This window comes from Tursiops truncatus, chromosome 11, assembly GCF_011762595.2.
Source record: "Tursiops truncatus isolate mTurTru1 chromosome 11, mTurTru1.mat.Y, whole genome shotgun sequence".
Lineage (NCBI taxonomy): Eukaryota > Metazoa > Chordata > Mammalia > Artiodactyla > Delphinidae > Tursiops > Tursiops truncatus.
Window position 1 is genome coordinate 71,532,067 of NC_047044.1, and position 17,660 is coordinate 71,549,726.

Here is a 17,660-nt window from a genome sequence, read left to right on the forward strand (position 1 = left end):
TGCAAATAAGAAAACAAGGAACAGACTAATTTAGTGGTTGTCAAAAGTTGTACAGTAAAACAGTGATACTGACAGGACTCATGTCTTTTGATCCTTAGCTTTCCATTTCATCATAATCTGCGGTTGGGGCAGGCTTCAGGGAACTATACTTTGGACTCACGCTGTAGTGTTAAAATGAACTTGGCTCCCTCCAAGGGCTGGAAAGAACTCTGTTGAATTCTCTGATCCCTTTTTTTCATGTCACATTTCTTTTCAGATGTAACCTGATTGTAGGTATTTAGGTGCCCTGATGATTTGGAGTGGAACCATTTTAAGTAGTTTAGCGTTCTGTGACATAAAAGCTGAATTTCCAGCAAGGGATGCTCAGGAGCCAAGGTGTTCCTGCCAGGAGTAAAAGGAAGTTTGTTTCATCTCAGCAAGAGGGAACTGTCAGCAGTACCAGCTGATTCTCATCTGGTAGAAGAGCCCTGCTCTTTAAAAGCGATGAACCGGCTCACCACCAGGTGGCGCGGTTTTATTACAGCAGGCATGGAAAAGGGTGCTCTCTTACCTGAATCTTTTTCTGTAGCCTGAATATTAGAGTTCATTGCTCCAGAGCTAAACGCTCTCTCTGTTTAATTGATCCCTGGGAATTATGAGAGAACCTTACTTTAAAGCCACACAATAAGTTTAAATAGTTAAGCCCTCTAAGCCCATTAGTTCATTTTTCCTTGTTGCTGTTAAGGAAAGTGTTATATTTTGGAGATAATCTTGACTGATAATCCAAAGGAAAGCAATTTTGACAAATTATAATATAAATTTTTATTGAAAACGAAACGACAAAATCCTTTTCTTTAATAAGAACAAGTTTTAGGCTGCATGAAAAAATAGGCCTCAGACTAAGACTTTTGCTCAAGTAAGGAAAATAAAAGAGCACTGAAATGATAAGGAACAAAATTATATGATGCTTTACCTCCTGCCCTGAGCCTGAAGAATGAAAGCAAATCAGAGGGACAAAGTTTCTTTTCTAAAGTGGAGCTGTATAAAATGATTTACTACTGACTTCAAAGTGAGGAAAAAAACTAACAACCGGCAATTAACTCAACAGTTTAAAAAAATGGTGGCAAGTAATGTCATCTTTGCTTTGTTTCAAGCAAATGAAGCAGTTAAAATTGCCCCTGCAAATGGAAGGTAACAGTGCAGACTTCTCAGGGGAGAAGACATCCTTCCTTTTAGTGAGTATGTTGGGGGAGTTAGGTGGAGATTTCCTCTTAAACCTTAAATCACATCAAATATTGGGTTTACTTTGTAATGTGTAATGTATAAATGTAAATTTTCTTTTACATTTCAGGGATCCATGGAAGGAAGTTTGGGATTCACCTGGGGAGATTCATTATCTCTGTCCTCAAAGAAATAAGATGTACCGTGCCTTTAAAATAAGCATAAGTTGAGGAGGGACTGGCGATAAGAAACTTAATTGCTCCAGAACAGACCCATTTTTGTCACAATATTATAAAAGTAAGTAAGGGTACTTGCTATATGCCATAACAGTATATTTTTTCCTAGGCCCTTCCCAGCCTTGGCCATCTTCAGGCTTTTATAAGGGGTTCTCTCCTTGCCTTTCCAAACCGTGCAATCATCGTAGGCGGTTTCTCCGGGGTCTGAAAGCCTAGTACCCGGCATTCAAACATTGGCTTGTTACCCAGTTGCGGCCCCCAAACTAGGGGCCTTAAAGCTGTAAGGATGCGAGAGCCACGTAAGAAGGAGCCTAGGTCAGAGGTCGCGATCGACCTGGGGGTGGGTTTTAGGGATCGGGGCGGGCTCAGGTTGGCCCCGCCCGGGGAGGGGGCGGAGCGTCTCCGGCTAGGCCCTGCCGGCTAGGGCTGCACGTGACCCGCGGCCCCACCTCCCGCTCGCTCTGCAGCGCCAGCTCGGCAGGCGCGGGGCGTGAGTCTCGAGTGAGACCCGCCAGGCTCCAACTCCGCAGCGCCGGGGCTCGGCGGGCAGCAACTTTCTCCCCGGAGCGGCCGCGGCGGCGGCGGCTGCTGCCGTGGCAGTCGGAGCGGGAGCCGGGAGGAGGAAGGCGGCGGCAGCGGTTCCTTGTGCCCGCTCGGGCTGTCTAGCCCTCCGAGACCGCCGGCCCGCGGAGCCTCGTCCCCCCGGGCAGCCCCGGGCCCCTGCCCTATGTCCCGCAAGGCAAGCGAGAATGTGGAGTACACGCTGCGGAGCCTGAGCAGCCTCATGGGTGAGCGGCGCAGGAAGCAGCAGGAGCCGGACGCGGCGAGCACGGCTGGGGAGCGCAGCCTCCTGGCGGCCGCCGAGTCCAGCGCCAGCCTGCAGGGCTCGGGCGGCGGCGGCGTCGGGGACCTGGAGCGCGCGGCGCGGAGGCAGTTCCAGCAGGACGAGACCCCCGCCTTCGTGTACGTGGTGGCAGTCTTCTCCGCGCTGGGCGGCTTCCTGTTCGGCTATGACACCGGGGTGGTGTCGGGGGCCATGCTGCTGCTCAAGCGGCAGCTCAGCCTGGACGCGCTGTGGCAGGAGCTGCTCGTGTCCAGCACGGTGGGGGCGGCCGCAGTCTCGGCGCTGGCTGGCGGGGCCCTCAACGGCGTCTTCGGCCGCCGCGCCGCCATCCTGCTGGCCAGTGCCCTCTTCACCGCCGGCTCCACGGTGCTGGCTGCGGCGAACAACAAGGAGACGCTGCTCGCCGGCCGCCTGGTTGTAGGGCTCGGCATCGGTGAGTTCCGGCTTGGCGAAGGGCGCGCGGGGGCCCCTGGCGACACCGCCCTTGACCCTGGTCGCTGCGTTCCTTTTGCCCCTTCGGGGTCCCCGTCGGATCTGGCCGGCTCCCGAGAATACTGCGCGTCTCTTGCTCTGCTCCGAGAGCCCATCTGTTTGTTAGTCCGGCCTCGCAGGCTCCCCCTAGGGTGGGGGTGGGGGTTCGCTGTAGTCTCTCCGGAGCCCACGAGGAATCTTCGATTTCCCACAGACAAGTGAATCAGCGTGATTGTTGTCTCTCTGAGCCCTTCCGGGAGCCCCGCGTATCACCAGCGTTGTCCTTGATCCAGTCCTACCTGATGCCTATCTAGAGCTTAGGAAGGAGGGTCTCTTTACTTTTCAGCATTGTCTCCCCTTGTTTCTCCATTGCTAGACCGTTTCCTTTCCTAGGATTCCAAACTCCGAACCCAATCAGTCTTAAAAGTCACAGTAAGAGAATTTTTAAAGTTAATCAAGTCATCTGGACTCTATTTTTTGCTACTCCTCACTTTCCTTCTCTAGTCATTTATCTTTAGGGTGGAGTATTATTTTTTCTCCTCTTTCGCTGTTACTTTTTGTATTGCCCTTTGCTTTTCATTTTCTTCCCAAATGAATTCTTGCCTTTTCTGTTTCTCTGACTTTTCTCTTTAAATCTATATTCACCCATTCTCCTCTTTGTTTTGCCTCTCCTGCTTTCCCTTGGGTCATGTTCACTTCCTAAATTCATTTAGGAACTACTCGCCCTGTGGATTAAATGCCTAGCAAGGTAGATGTTCGCAATTTACTTCCAAAATGAATGGATGTAGATTTCCTTGGCATTGATTTTTCACCCTGGTTGCTGAGCAGGGGAGGTGCAGTTGGTAAGTTCTTGGCAGATGGAAGCTATTTGGAATGTGCTTAGTGTTATTAGAAAACACTTTTGAGACAAAGTAGGGGGTTGAGACTTAAATCTCGCTAGTAGTTTTTCTAAGACGCGCCACTGATGCTTTTTTAATGTTGCCTTTCATAATTCAGTTATTTTGTTTCCTTTAGGGTGCTGTTAAAGTATTTCTTCCCTATGGCTAGGGATTGATGAAAGAGCCCTTTAGATCTTGGGCTCTTGATGATCTGTCCATTCACCACTTGTTTGACCTTTATGGTTTTTGCCTCTTCTCTGTAGGCTCTATGGGGGAGAGAGCCCCATTTATGCAACTCCACATGTAGGAACCATGGGCCTAAAACCTAACTCACTGCACTTTTATATCCAAAATCGGTTATTACTGACTTCCTTTTTGTTTGTGTATCTCACTGTTAATTGGGAAGCAGGACAAGCCTCTCAGTAAAATGTTGAGTTGGTGCATTAAAGTCCAAAATGACCAAAAAGTACTGCTGAAATGAAACCTCCCTGTACAGGAACTACCTGTGCTTTCAGGATTATTTTCTCAGAATTCTCTGCCTGGGATATCAGACTACCTTTTTTGTTTCTTCGGACACTGAAATAATGTAATTTTAGGTAGCAAGATTTGTTCAGTAAGACTGAATCTTATTTGTGATTTTGGAATTCAATACTGTTTTGCAGAGATCTCTAAATGAAGTTTCCTAGTGTTTAGCTATGGCACATATTGGATATTTGGGTATTATGTTTACTTTTTTATCTGATAGGAAAATTAACCCGCTGTTGTGTGTAAGGGCCCTTTCCAGATGTTGTGAGCAGAACAGTGAGGAGCATTTATATTTCAGTAAGAGTGGCAGGGCAGGACTAAAGCAAGGTAGAACTTGCTAATCTCCATAAGAAAGGATCACAGGGAGGGCTGATGAATTAAAAGAGGGTACCATTACCCCCAACAGAGGAAAGCCTAAGCTCTTCCAGATGGAAATGGTATGTTGATGAGTAGTATTTTGACAGTAGAAGTAAGGAAAGGACCTTCTAAGCCAGGGAATGAGTAAAGAAAGGAAACCATAGGCCATACTTGGGGAACCAGGTGGATGCAGCCAAATGGATGAAGCCGGAGGTTAGATTGGAAAGGTTGGTGTGCAAGAACTGCATCTGTGTCTGTGGCACGTGGGCTGCTTGCCTGATAGTGCAGCCAGTTGAGACATGATCCTGATAAAAAATTAGTTAAATTTTTTTAACTAACGGCCTGTCTCATTCCAGGGGGAGCACCCCTTAGACTGGAAGCCCTGATACAAAGTTTCGTAAAAAGCCCTCCTCACTTATAAAGTGAAGAATGTTTTAAGGTCATAAACAGGTTTTCAAATAAGCCATATTAAACATCACCACCTTTCAAATTAGGATCTATGTGATGCATGTAATTGTACACATAAAACCCTTAAAACTCACAAAGATTACTAACCATTCAAAAAAGAAGTCACAAATATTTTTAGCTACAAGGAAATGGGTCCTAACATGAGCATGTTTTTAAGGATACAAATCAGTTTTGCTTGTTTAGTACACTAAATCTGAGTTTATTTCATGCTCTTTTAAGTAGTTTAATTTTATGTGTGGTCAGGAGTTTTGTTGTTGTTCTTTTGATATTTAGTAAATGTTGAAGAATAACAAAATGTGTCTTCTGGTATATTTTTCAGACAAGTTTGCAATGGTAATTTCTTACTTCCACAGATTTACCTGTGGTAAATATAAGGGCCGGGAGGACAGGGTTTTTTATTCGTTTTGTTCAGTAATGTACAATACTCCCAGCCCGTAGGAGGCAGTGGTTGTACTTGTTGAATAAAATGAGTGAATGGTAAGCAGAAACATTAAAAAATTCTATTGCTGATAGGGTATCGCTCTAAGTTAGGATTGTCATTATTTTTTTAAGGGTATTATGAAATATTTGAAAGGCCATCTAAGGGTTTTAGTTTGTAATGGTTTAATTAAATCATTTATTTGTTTAACAAATGCAAATTAAGCTTCCATTATTGATTTTGTCAGTTTCGGAGTAGGCAGTAATTAGATAAAAATCCCACCCTGTAAGGTGTTCATACTCTAATGGAACAGAAAGGCCAGCAACAAGCAATTAGGGACTTCCCTGGTGGCGCAGTGGTTAAGAATCTGCCTGTCAATGCAGGGTGCATGGGTTCTAGCCCTGGTCCGGGAAGATCCCACATGCCGCGGAGCAACTAAGCCCGTGCGCAACAACTACTGAGCCTACACTCTAGAGCCTGCGAGCCACAGTTACTGAGCCCGCGTGCTGCAACTACTGAAACCCACGCGCCTAGAGCCCGTGCTCCGCAACAAGAGAAGCCACCGCAATGAGAAGCCCGTGCACTGCAACAAAGAGTAGCCCCCCGCTCGCCGCAACTAGAGAAAGCCCGTGTGTAGCACGAAGACCCAATGTAGCCAAAATAAATAAATAAATAAATATTTTAAAAAAGCAATTAAAATACAATAGAGGTTTCTCTAAGTGCCGTGGGTAACACAGGATAATAGGCAATTGCATTTTTGGGGGGGAGGAAAATAGAACACATAATTAAGCAGGTTTTGTAGAAACAGATATTTAAAATGGGGCTTGAAGGATGAGTAGGAGTTCAGCAGATTTACAGAGAGCCATGAAAGGAAATATTATTTAGTTAGTGCTTTAGTATAGACTAGGAGCCCTGCTGTTACTTTATATAGGTTATCTTATTTAATCCTTTTAGCTCTAGAAACAGGTCTCCTATTGCTGGATGCATACCTCATAGATACTGTGGGTTTGGTTCTACACCACCGAAATAAAGTGACTATTGCAATAAAGTGAGTTACACAAACACCCAGTGCATAAAAAGTTATATTTACACTATACTGTAGTCTATTGTGTACAAATAGTATTATGTCTAAAAAAATTGTACGTACCTTAATTTAAAAATACTTCACTGCTAAAAATTGTTAATCATCGTGTGAGTCTTCAGCTAGTAATCTTTGCGGGTGGAGGGTCTTGCCTCCATGTTGATGGCTACTGACTGATCACGGTGGTGGTTGCTGAAGCCTGGGTGACTGTGGCAATCTCTTAAAATAAGACAACACTGAAGTTTGCTGCATCAGTTGCATCAGTTGACTTTCTTTCACAAATGATTTCTCTGTAGCATGCGATGCTGTTTGGATAGCATTTTACCTATAGTTAGAACTTCTTTCGAAATTGGAATCAATCCTCTCAAACACTGCCACTGATTTATCAACTAACTTTATGTATTGATAGTATTCTAAATCCGTTGCTGCCACTTCAACAGTCTTCACAGCATCTTCACCAGGAGTAGATTTCTTTTTGAGAAACCACTTTCTTTGCTTATCCGTAAGAAGCATCTCCTTATCCGTGAAAGTTTTATCGTGAGATTGCAGCAATTCAGTCACATCTGTAGGCTCCACTTCTAATTCTGGTTCTCTTGCTGTTTCTACCACATCTGCAGTTACTTCCTCCACTGAAGTTTTGAACTCCTCAGTCAGAGTCATCATTAGAATCAACTTCTTCCAAACTCTTGTTAATGTTGCAAAATAGACCTCTAACTATGAATCACTGATGTTCTTAATGGCATCTGGAATGGTGAATCCTTCAGAAGGTTTTCAATTGACTTTGTGCGTATCCATCAGAAAAATCACTATATATAGCAGCTATAGCCTTACATACGTATTTCTTAAATAATAAGACTTGAAAGTCGAAATTACTCCTTGATCCATGAGCTGCAGAGTGGATATTGTGTTAGCAGGCATCAAAACAACATCAATCTCATACATCTCCATCAGAACTCTTGGGTAACCAGGTGCATTGTCAGTGAGCAGTAATATTTTGAAAGGAATCTTCTGAGCAGTAGGTCTCAATAGAGGGCTTCAAATATTCAGTAAACCGTGTTGTAAACAGACTTGCTGCCATCCAGGCTTTGTTCCATGCATAGAGCACAGACAGGGTAGATTTAGCCTAATTCTTAAGGGCCCAGGGATTTTTATAATGGTAAATGAGCATTGGAGCCAGGCATTGACCTCTCTCTATCTATGGAAGTCCTAGAAGGGATCTTCTTCCAATATAAGGCTGTTTTGTCTGTGTTGAAAATCTATTGTTTAGTTGTAGCCACCTTCATTAATTATCTTTACTAGATCTTCTTGGTAACTTGCTGCAGCTTCAGCATCAGCTCTTGCTGCTTCCCCAGTACTTTTGTGCATGGAGTTCTTTCCTTAAACCTCATGAACCAACCTCTGCTAGCTTTAGACTTTTCTTTTGCAGCTTCCTCACCTCTCTTAGCCTTCGTAGAATTGAAGAGAGTTAGGCCCTTGCTCTGGACTAGGCTTTGGCTTAAGGAAATGTCGTAGCTGGTTTGATCTTCTGTCAGACCACTATAACTTTCTCTGTATTAGCAACAGGGCTATTTTGCTTTCTTATCATTTGTGTATTCGCTGGAGTAGTACTTGTAATTTCCTTCAACTTTGCCATCATCACAACTTGGCTTACTGGTGCAAGAGGCCTAGCTAGTGGCCTGTCTTGGCTTGAGACATGCCTTCCTCATTGAGCTTAATCATTTCTAGCTTTTCATTTAAAGTGAGAGACCTGTGACTTTTTTCGCTTTAACACTTAGAGACTGTTAAAAGTAGGGATATTAATTGGCTTAATTTAAATATTGTTGCCTCTCAGGGAAATAGGGAGGCCTGAGGACAGGGGGAGAGGGGCTGGGAAGCTGTTGGTTCCTGGAGCAGTCAGAACAAACAACATTTTTTGATTAAGTTCCCATCTTACATGGCTGCGGTTTGTGGTGCCCCAAAATAATTACATTAGTAACATCAAAGATCACTGATCACAGATCACCATAACAATTATAGTAATAATGAAAGAGCTTGAAATATTGTGAAAATTACTAAAATGTGACCCAGACACATGAGCAAGTGAGCAAGTGCTGCTGGAAAAATGGTGCCAATAGACCTGCTCTCTGCGGGGTTGCCACAGACATTCAATCTGTAAAAAATGCAGTATCTTCAAAGTTCAATGAAACAAGGTATGCAATAAAACAAGGTGCAGCAGTTAAATGACAAGGTCACTGGTGTGAAATCAGAATTAAAAAAACAAAACCTCGGAGTCTTTTGCTCTTTGAATTATTGGGCATTTAAGTTAACAGCAAGAGTAAAGGCAGCAAAAAGTAAAAGCAGTATATGAAGCAAAAAGTGACTGAAGGGTGGTGATGGGTCAACCATGAAACTGGAATGATATTTTGCGGGGAGAGGTGTGGATTAGGCTGAATAGGGTTTATTTGGTCTTGCCTATGCGGGGACAGTCTTTGGAGATTTCAGTTGTAAATGATATGATCAGATTAAACATCCCTTGAATTTTTTTTTTCCTTCTTCTTTAAACCATTTTGCTTTTAAACTCTTACTTTCTTCAACCTTTTGTCAACCCCCCCTGCAAAAAAAAAAAAAAAATTCAGGAGGCTGCAAATAAGAAAATAGTTTATTTGGGGTCTTAAGAATTGTGATTCAGTATGACAGACTCTAGGTCTATCCACCTCATTACAAATAGCTCAATTTCGTCTCTTTTTATGGCTGAGTAATATTCCATTGTATATATGTGCCACATCTTCTTTATCCATTCATCTGATGATGGACACTTAGGTTGTTTCCATCTCTGGGCTATTGTAAATAGAGCTGCAATGAACATTTTGGTACATGACTCTTTTTGAATTATGGTTTTCTCAGGGTGTATGCCCAGTAGTGGGATTGCTGGGTCATATGGTAGTTCTATTTGTAGTTTTTTTTTTTTTTTTTTTTTTTTTACGGTACGCGGGCCTCTCACTGTTGTGGTCTCTCCCGTTGCGGAGCACAGACTCCGGACGCGCAGGCTCAGCGGCCACGGCTCGCGGGCCTAGCCGCTCCGCGGCATGTGGGATCTTCCCAGACCGGGGCACGAACCCACGTCCCCTGCATTGGCAGGCGGACTCTCAACAACTGCGCCACCAGGGAAGCCCTATTTATAGTTTTTTAAGGAACCTCCATACTGTTCTCCATAGTGGCTGAATCAATTCACATTCCCACCAGCAGTGCAAGAGTGTTCCCTTTTCTCCACACCCTCTCCAGTATTTATTGTTTCTAGATTTTTTGATGATGGCCATTCTGACTGGTGTGAGATGATATCTCATTGTAGTTTTGATTTGCATTTCTCTAATGATTAATGATGTTGAGCATTCTTTCATGTGTTTGTTGGCAGTCTGTATATCTTCTTTGGAGAAAAGTCTATTTAGGTGTTCTGCCCATTTTTGGATTGGGTTGTTTGTTTTTTTGTTATTGAGCTGCATGAGCTGCTTGTAAATTTTGGAAATTAATTCTTTGTCAGTTGCTTCATTTGCAAATATTTTCTCCCATTCTGAGGGTTGTCTTTTGGTCTTTTTTATGGTTTCCTTTGCTGTGCAAAAGCTTTGAAGTTTCATTAGGTCCCATTTCTTTATTTTTGTTTTTATTTCCATTTCTCTAGGAGGTGGGTCAAAAAGGACCTTGCTGTGATTTATCTCATAGAGTGTTCTGCCTATGTTTTCCTCTAAGAGTTTGATAGTTTCTGGCCTTACATTTAGGTCTTTAATCCATTTTGAGCTTATTTTTGTGTATGGTGTTAGGGAGTGATCTAATCTCATACTTTACCTGTCCAGTTTTCCCAGCAACACTTATTGAAGAGGCTGTCCTTTCTACACTGTACATTCCTGCCACCTTTATCAAAGATAAGGTATCCAAATGTGCGTGGGTTTATCTCTGGGCTTTCTATCCTGTTCCATTGATCTATCTTTCTGTTTTTGTGCCAGTACCATACTGTCTTGATTACTGTAGCTTTGTAGTATAGTCTGAAGTCAGGGAGCCTGATTCCTCCACCTCCGTTTTTCGTTCTCAAGATTGCTTTGGCTATTCGGGGTCTTTTGTGTTTCCATACAAATTGTGAAATTTTTTGTTCTAGTTCTGTGAAAAATGCCAGTGGTAGTTTGATAGGGATTGCATTGAATCTATCGATTGCGTTGGGTAGTAGAGTCATTTTCACAATGTTGATTCATCCAATCCAAGAACATGGTATGTCTCTCCATCTATTTGTATCATCTTTAATTTCTTTCATCAGTGTCTTATAATTTTCTGCATACAGGTCTTTTGTCTCCTTAGGTAGGTTTATTCCTAGATATTTTATTCTTTTTGTTGCAGTGGTAAATGGGAGTGGTTTCTTGATTTCTCTTTCAGATTTTACATCATTAGTATATAGGAATGCAAGAGATTTCTGTGCATTAATTTTGTATCCTGCTACTTTACCAAATTCATTGATTAACTCTAGTAGTTTTCTGGTAGCATCTTTAGGATTCTCTATGTATAGTATCATGTCATCTGCAAACAGTGACAGCTTTACTTCTTCTTTTCCAATTTGGATTCCTTTTATTTGCTTTTCTTCTCTGATTGCTGCGACTAAAACTTCCAAAACTATGTTGAATAAGAGTGGTGAGAGTGGGCAACCTTGTCTTCTTCCTGATCTTAGTGGAAATGCTTTCAGTTTTTCACCATTGAGGATGATGTTGGCTGTGGGCTTGTCATATATGGCCTTTATTATGTTGAGAAAAGTGCCCTCTATGCCTACTTTCTGCAGGGTTTTTATCATAAATGGGTGTTGAATTTTGTCAAAAGCTTTCTCTGCATCTATTGAGATGATCATATGGTTTTTCTCCTTCAATATGTTAATATGGTGTATCACATTGATAGATTTGCGTATATTGAAGAATCCTTGCTTTCCTGGAATAAACCCCACTTGATCATGGTGTATGATCCTTTTAATGTGCTGTTGGATTCTGTTTGCTAGTATTTTGTTGAGGATTTTTGCATCTATGTTCATCAGTGATATTGGCCTGTAGTTTTCTTTCTTTGTGACATCCTTGTCTGGTTTTGGTATCAAGGTGATGGTGGCCTCGTAGAAGGAATTTGGGAATGTTCCTCCCTCTGCTATATTTTGGAAGAGTTTGAGAAGGATAGGTGTTAGCTCCTCTCTAAATGTTTAATAGAATTCACCTGTGAAGCCATCTGGTCCTGGGTTTTTGTTTGTTGGAAGATTTTTAATCACAGTTTCAATTTCAGTGCTTGTGATTGGTCTGTTCATATTTTCTATTTCTTCCTGATTCAGTCTTGACAGGTTGTGCATTTCTAAGAATTTGTCCGTTTCTTCCAGATTGTCCATTTTATTGGTATAGAGTTGCTTGTAGTAATCTCTCATGATCTTTTTTATTTCTGCAGTGTCAGTTGTTACTTCTTTTTCATTTCTAATTCTATTGATTTGAGTCTTCTCCCTTTTTTTCTTGATGAGTCTGGCTAATGGTTTATCTATTTTGTTTATCTTCTCAAAGATCCAGCTTTTAGTTCTATTGATCTTTGCTATCGTTTCCTTCATTTCTTTTTCATTTATTTCTGATCTGATTTTTATGATTTCTTTCCTTCTGCTAACTTTGGGGTTTTTTTGTTCTTCTTTCTCTAATTGCTTGAGGGCAAGGTTAGGTTGTTTATTCGAGATGTTTCCTGCTTCTTAAGGTGGGCTTGTATTGCTATAAACTTCTCCCTTAGAACTGCTTTTGCTGCATCCCATAGATTTTGGGTCGTTGTGTCTCCATTGTCCTTTGTTTCTAGGTATTTTTTTATTTCCTCTTTGATTTCTTCAGTGATCACTTCGTTATTAAGTAGTGTATTGTTTAGCCTCCATGTGTTGGTATTTTTTACAGATCTTTTCCTGTAATTGATATCTAGTCTCATGGCGTTGTGATCGGAAAAGATACTTGATACAATTTCAGTTTTCTTAAATTTACCAAGGCTTGATTTGTGACCCAAGGTATGATCTGTCCTGGAGAATGTTCCATGAGCACTTGAGAAAAATGTGTATTGTGTTGTTTTTTGATGGAATGTCCTATAAATATCAATTAAGTCCATCTTGTTTAATGTATCATTTAAAGCTTGTGTTTCCTTATTTATTTTCATTTTGGATGATCTGTCCATTGGTGAAAGTGGGGTGTAAAAGTCCCGTACTATGAATGTGTTACTGTCGATTTCCCCTTTTATGGCTGTTAGTATTTGCCTTATGTATTGAGGTGCTCCTATGCCGGGTGCATAAATATTTACAATTGTTATATCTTCTTCTTGGATCGATCCCTTGATCATTATGTAGTGTCCTTCTTTGTCTCTTCTAATAGTCTTTATTTTAAAGTCTATTTTGTCTGATATGAGAATTGCTACTCCAGCTTTCTTTTGGTTTCCATTTGCATGGAATATCTTTTTCCATCCCCTACTTTCAGTCTGTATGTGTCTCTAGGTCTGAAGTGGGTCTCTTGTAGACAGACACCAAGCTTTTTAAACCTGAAGACTCTAATTTCAAATAGGACACAAATTTGCAAACTCAGAATTTATTATATTCTATAGAGAATCTTATTTTCATGTCTTTACACAGTTACATTTTGTAAGTGTTTAGCAATATTGTACCTACAATCAAAGTTTTTAGGTGCGGTTAGGTAGAAAAGGATTGAAGGAGTGTGAATTTGCATGTTTTGCTTCATTTGATTTTTGTCTGGGACCTTGTGTCTCTCATGCATAACACACACACAAGGTTGTTGTGACAGGGCAGAGTATAAGAATGCTATACTGTTATCATTGTTAGCATGTCCATAGCCAAAAAGCACGCAATGTAATTTCGACCTTTTTCCATAGTGTTGGCATTTACTGCTCATTGTAAGTGGTGATTTAGCACCTGTGTGGGGCATAGTAAAAAGGGTCTAAATTCAGATATTTACCAGTATCCAAAACGTTTACTGAGAATTGACTTGTTAATTTATACAGCACTGGGTTTGCTGAATTAATCTTAGATTTACACCAGTTTCTCCTCTGTCGGCCTCTTTTCCGGTACTTCCTCTACTGGAACACAGTTTGTAGCTGCTTATTGCAGCTTTTAATTGGTATGTTATGGCCTGTTGAGTAATATTTTTCAAAAATATATCAGTTTTATTCAAACAGCACTTTGAATTTTTATCCTTTAATGCAAAGCAAATGTAAAATCTTGTCTGATGAGAAAGTCATACTTTCTCAATACAATCTCAATACTGAGATTAATATCAATAAAGAATTTCATTTAAGGTACTCATAGAATCAGACAGATTTTTAAATAGTTAATCAGCTAGTGCTGATTTTTTTCTTTTTGTGACCAAGTTTGTTCCCTTCCCCACTCCCCATAATTTCTTTCAGTTTTATCTTTTTTTGTTTGTTATCTGAATAATTATTTTCTTAACATCTTTATTGGAGTATAGTTGCTTTACAATGCTGTTAGTTTCTGCTGTATAACAATCAGCTATATGTACACATATATCCCCATATGCCCTCCGTCATGCATCTCCCTCCCACCCTCCTATCCCACCCCTCTAGGTGGTCACAGAGCACTGAGTTGATCTCCCTGTGTGATGCAGCTGCTTCCCACTAGCTACCTATTTTACATTTGGTAGTGTATATGTCAATGCTACTCTCTCACTTCGTCTCAGCTTACCCTTACCCCTCCCTGTGTCCTCAAGTCCATTCTCTATGTCTGCGTCTTTATTCCTGTCCTGCCCCTAAGTTCTTCAGAACCAATTTTTTTTTTTTTAGATTCCATATATATATGTTAGCATATGGTATTTGTTTTTCTTTCTGACTTCACTCTGTATGACAGTCTCTAGGTCCATCCACCTCACTACAAATAACTCAATTTCATTTCTTTTTGATGGCTGAGTAATATTCCATTGTATTTATGTGCCACCTAAGTGTCCATCGACAGATGAATGGATAAAGAAGATGTGGCACAGTTTTATCTTCTTTTAAAGCTGGATTTCTGTATTGGATTTCTGTTCTTTACTGGTAATATTTGACATGTAAAGTAAAACTTGTTTGACTTCTTTGACTTTGTTTCCTTGTTTCATACATGTTAACAGTTTGTGTGCACTGCCCCACCCCACTACCTCCACACTTTTATATCTGGTGGCATTGACATTGTAGACTTACAGTGAGAGTTATGACCTAATTATGTTTGCCTAGTAGTATTGCATTGTGCTCCTTGAGTGAGTTGTCAGTGAGATGATGTAAGTGTTAACGAGAGTTCTATGAAGTTGTTCATGTGACTTCTCTATAAAACATTTCTCTTTTTCATCCATCCATACTTCTCTCTTCTGTGTCTTAAGCTCAAAGTAAGAACACAGTCTGAGTTGACTGATTCACACTAATGTCTTTGGCTTTAACACCTCTAATGATGTAGAACCTGCTGGTAGATCTCAAATAGCAAGCAGTCTTTGCCATTTTTACTCAAAAGCACATAAAGCTATTTTTCTTTTTTCTTCCTGATTGAACTTGGTTCCTTTATACATCCTTCCCATCCTTCCTGTCTATAACTCTTTTCATTTTCCTACCTTTCTCTTTCCTTTGACCTTCAGAGTAAAGAGTAAGCAACACTTCTGTAGAGAAAACTTTCATTGTCTGGAGAAAATATGTACTCAGAAGAAAACCCCAAAACATTTTCTGTATTTAAACTTTAACTTCCTTGGATGTATAGAGAAGAAAATAGCCAAGTTTTACAGATACTTCTAGACTCAAGTTGGGAGAGAGTACTGCATGCTTCATATTTAGGCCTTTTATTAAATATTAGCACCATTGTTTGGAATGATGTGGTCTGGCATATGTTTTAAAAGCCACACAGCAGAAGCCTCATTTCACAACAAGGCTGAGCGGTGTGATGGGGTACCCAGTGCCACAGTGCACAGTGGCATCATGGTGGCACCAGCATCCTTCTGTACTGATTTCAGCATCTCCCTGCTCTGTGCCAGGGGGAGTCTCCCTAGTCGCTTCAAGGCAGAATGTGAATTGGCAATCGATTTAGTGACCAGCGCCCTGGAAGTGATACCTAACATTTATTCAATGCTTACTCTGTGCCAGACAGTCTTCTAAACATTTTGCTTATATTCCCATAATTTTTATAATAACCCAGTGAGGTAATGCTATTACAGGCATACCTCATTTTTTTGTGCGTCACAGATAATTGTGCTTTTTACAAATTGAAATTTTGTGGCAATCCTGCATTGAGCAAGTCTGTCAGCACCATTTCTCCAAGAGCATTTGCTCACTTCATGTCCCTGTGTCACATTTTGGTAATTGTTGCAATATTTCAAACTTTAAAATTTTTATTATATTTGTTATGATGATTTGTGATCAGTGATCTCTGTTACCATTGCAAAAGATCACGACTTGTTGGAGGCTCAGATGATGGTCAGTATTTTTAGCAATAAAGTGTTTTTTACTTAAAGTAGTACATTGAGTTTTTAGACTTACTGCTGCTTTGCTGTTTTGCAATATTTGCTTCATTGTGGTGGTCTGGAACTGAACCTGCAACGTCTTGGAGGTATGCCTGTATCTTCTTTTAAAGAAGAGGATATTTAGGTGAAAAGAGATGATGTAACTTTCTCATGGTCACAAAGCTCCTGAGTGGTGGAGCCAGAGATCGCTCCCAAGAGGTCTGGCTTCAGAGTCTGTCCGTGCTCAACTGTTTTGTAACTCTGTCGCTTCTCCCTGAAAATAGCATAACTGTTTTTTTACCATGATATATTATTGTGAGAGTTAATTTTAAAATATAAAATTTTTAAATGAGTTTTTCAAGAACATGGCCACGGCATGTCAAGGAATGACAATGAGAAAAGCAAAGCTTAGAGGTTAGAACATCTCTTTCCTTTGCTCAGAGCTTGTGAACAGGGATGCCTATAATCAGAGCTGCTGTGTTACACAACTCCAGGAGGCTCATGCACACTGTATTCACCCTTGAGGGGGTATATTCACATGGGATATGGTGAAAGTGGGGCCTCCTGGAGTTGGACAGCACAGAGGTATTGCCTATGATACAGCAACTAAAATTAAAAACTGCTGCTTTTCCCTTTAAGTTCCTGTTCTCTCTGTTTAGAATGAGCTTTTCCATAACATTCTCTCTACCCCTTGTCCCAAAGCTATTTACTGAGTGATGACTTTGTTGGGTGTTGGAGAGAGAAAGATAAAACTAGTCCCTGTTCTTCAGAGACCTGTCTAGTTGGGGAGAGACAAACATGAGAGCACAGTAACAGGTTCTTAATCCTACAATAGAAGTATCTATAGGTTGTTTACTCATCCTTCCAGGTTCAGCTTTATCGTGAAAGCTTTCTCAGTTGGCTTCTGCTAAACATTGGCACTTTCTCTGAAGCAACTCATGGCCTTTAACTGCGTTATTCCTTATAATATATATATCTTTTTGGCTGTGACTCATCTCCCCTGGTAGAACAGAAACTCATGGGGTTAGGTAATTAGGTATTAATAGTATTTGTGTCTTTTACTGCGCTGAGTTACACACTGTTTATATATTAAGCTCTTAAATATGTAGCAAACTAATGAGTACATAAAAGTAATACCCAAAAGAACATTGCTGTAGTTGAACACTAGAAGGCTCAGGTACATACTTAATTGCTGCACTGTTAATTCAGAAATGGGACTAACTGGTGGTGAAGCTTGAGCCCTCTGGATTCACACTGCCTGGGCTCACACCCTGGCTGGCCACTTACTACCTGGGTGATTATGTCAAGTCTTGTGCTTCAGTTTCCTCATCTGTAGAATGGCGATAAGACCTTCCTCCTAGGGTAGTTAAGAGGATTAAATGAGTTCATATTTATAAAAGTGCTTTTAAAGTGCCTGGCAAAGTAAAGCATCAGTGTTTGTTAAACATTCACACATAAGATGTGTAACCTTGGGCATTTACCACTGTGTGCCTCAATTTCCATGTCTGTAAAATGAGTGTTATGATAGCGCTTAGAAAATAGCATTGTTGTAGACATTAAATAAGCTAATTCATGTAAAACTATCTGGCTATCAATAAATGGTAGTTCTTGATCATTGCTTTAACACCTTTTGCAATCAATGGAATTAAATTATCCTTAGATTTTTATGTTTATCATAACTAGTAACAGATGAGTAA

General features: G+C 40.8%; 1 protein-coding gene across 1 annotated transcript in view; it reads left to right on the plus strand.

Moving 5' to 3' along the window:
• The first annotated feature begins 1,891 nt into the window (after nt 1–1,891).
• Nucleotides 1,892–17,660, plus strand: part of SLC2A13 (solute carrier family 2 member 13) — a 428,575-nt gene continuing 412,806 nt past the window's right edge. The window contains 1 exon segment of the mRNA XM_019934622.3: nt 1,892–2,713. Coding sequence (XP_019790181.2) covers nt 2,164–2,713 — 550 coding nt within the window. The 5' untranslated portion in view covers nt 1,892–2,163.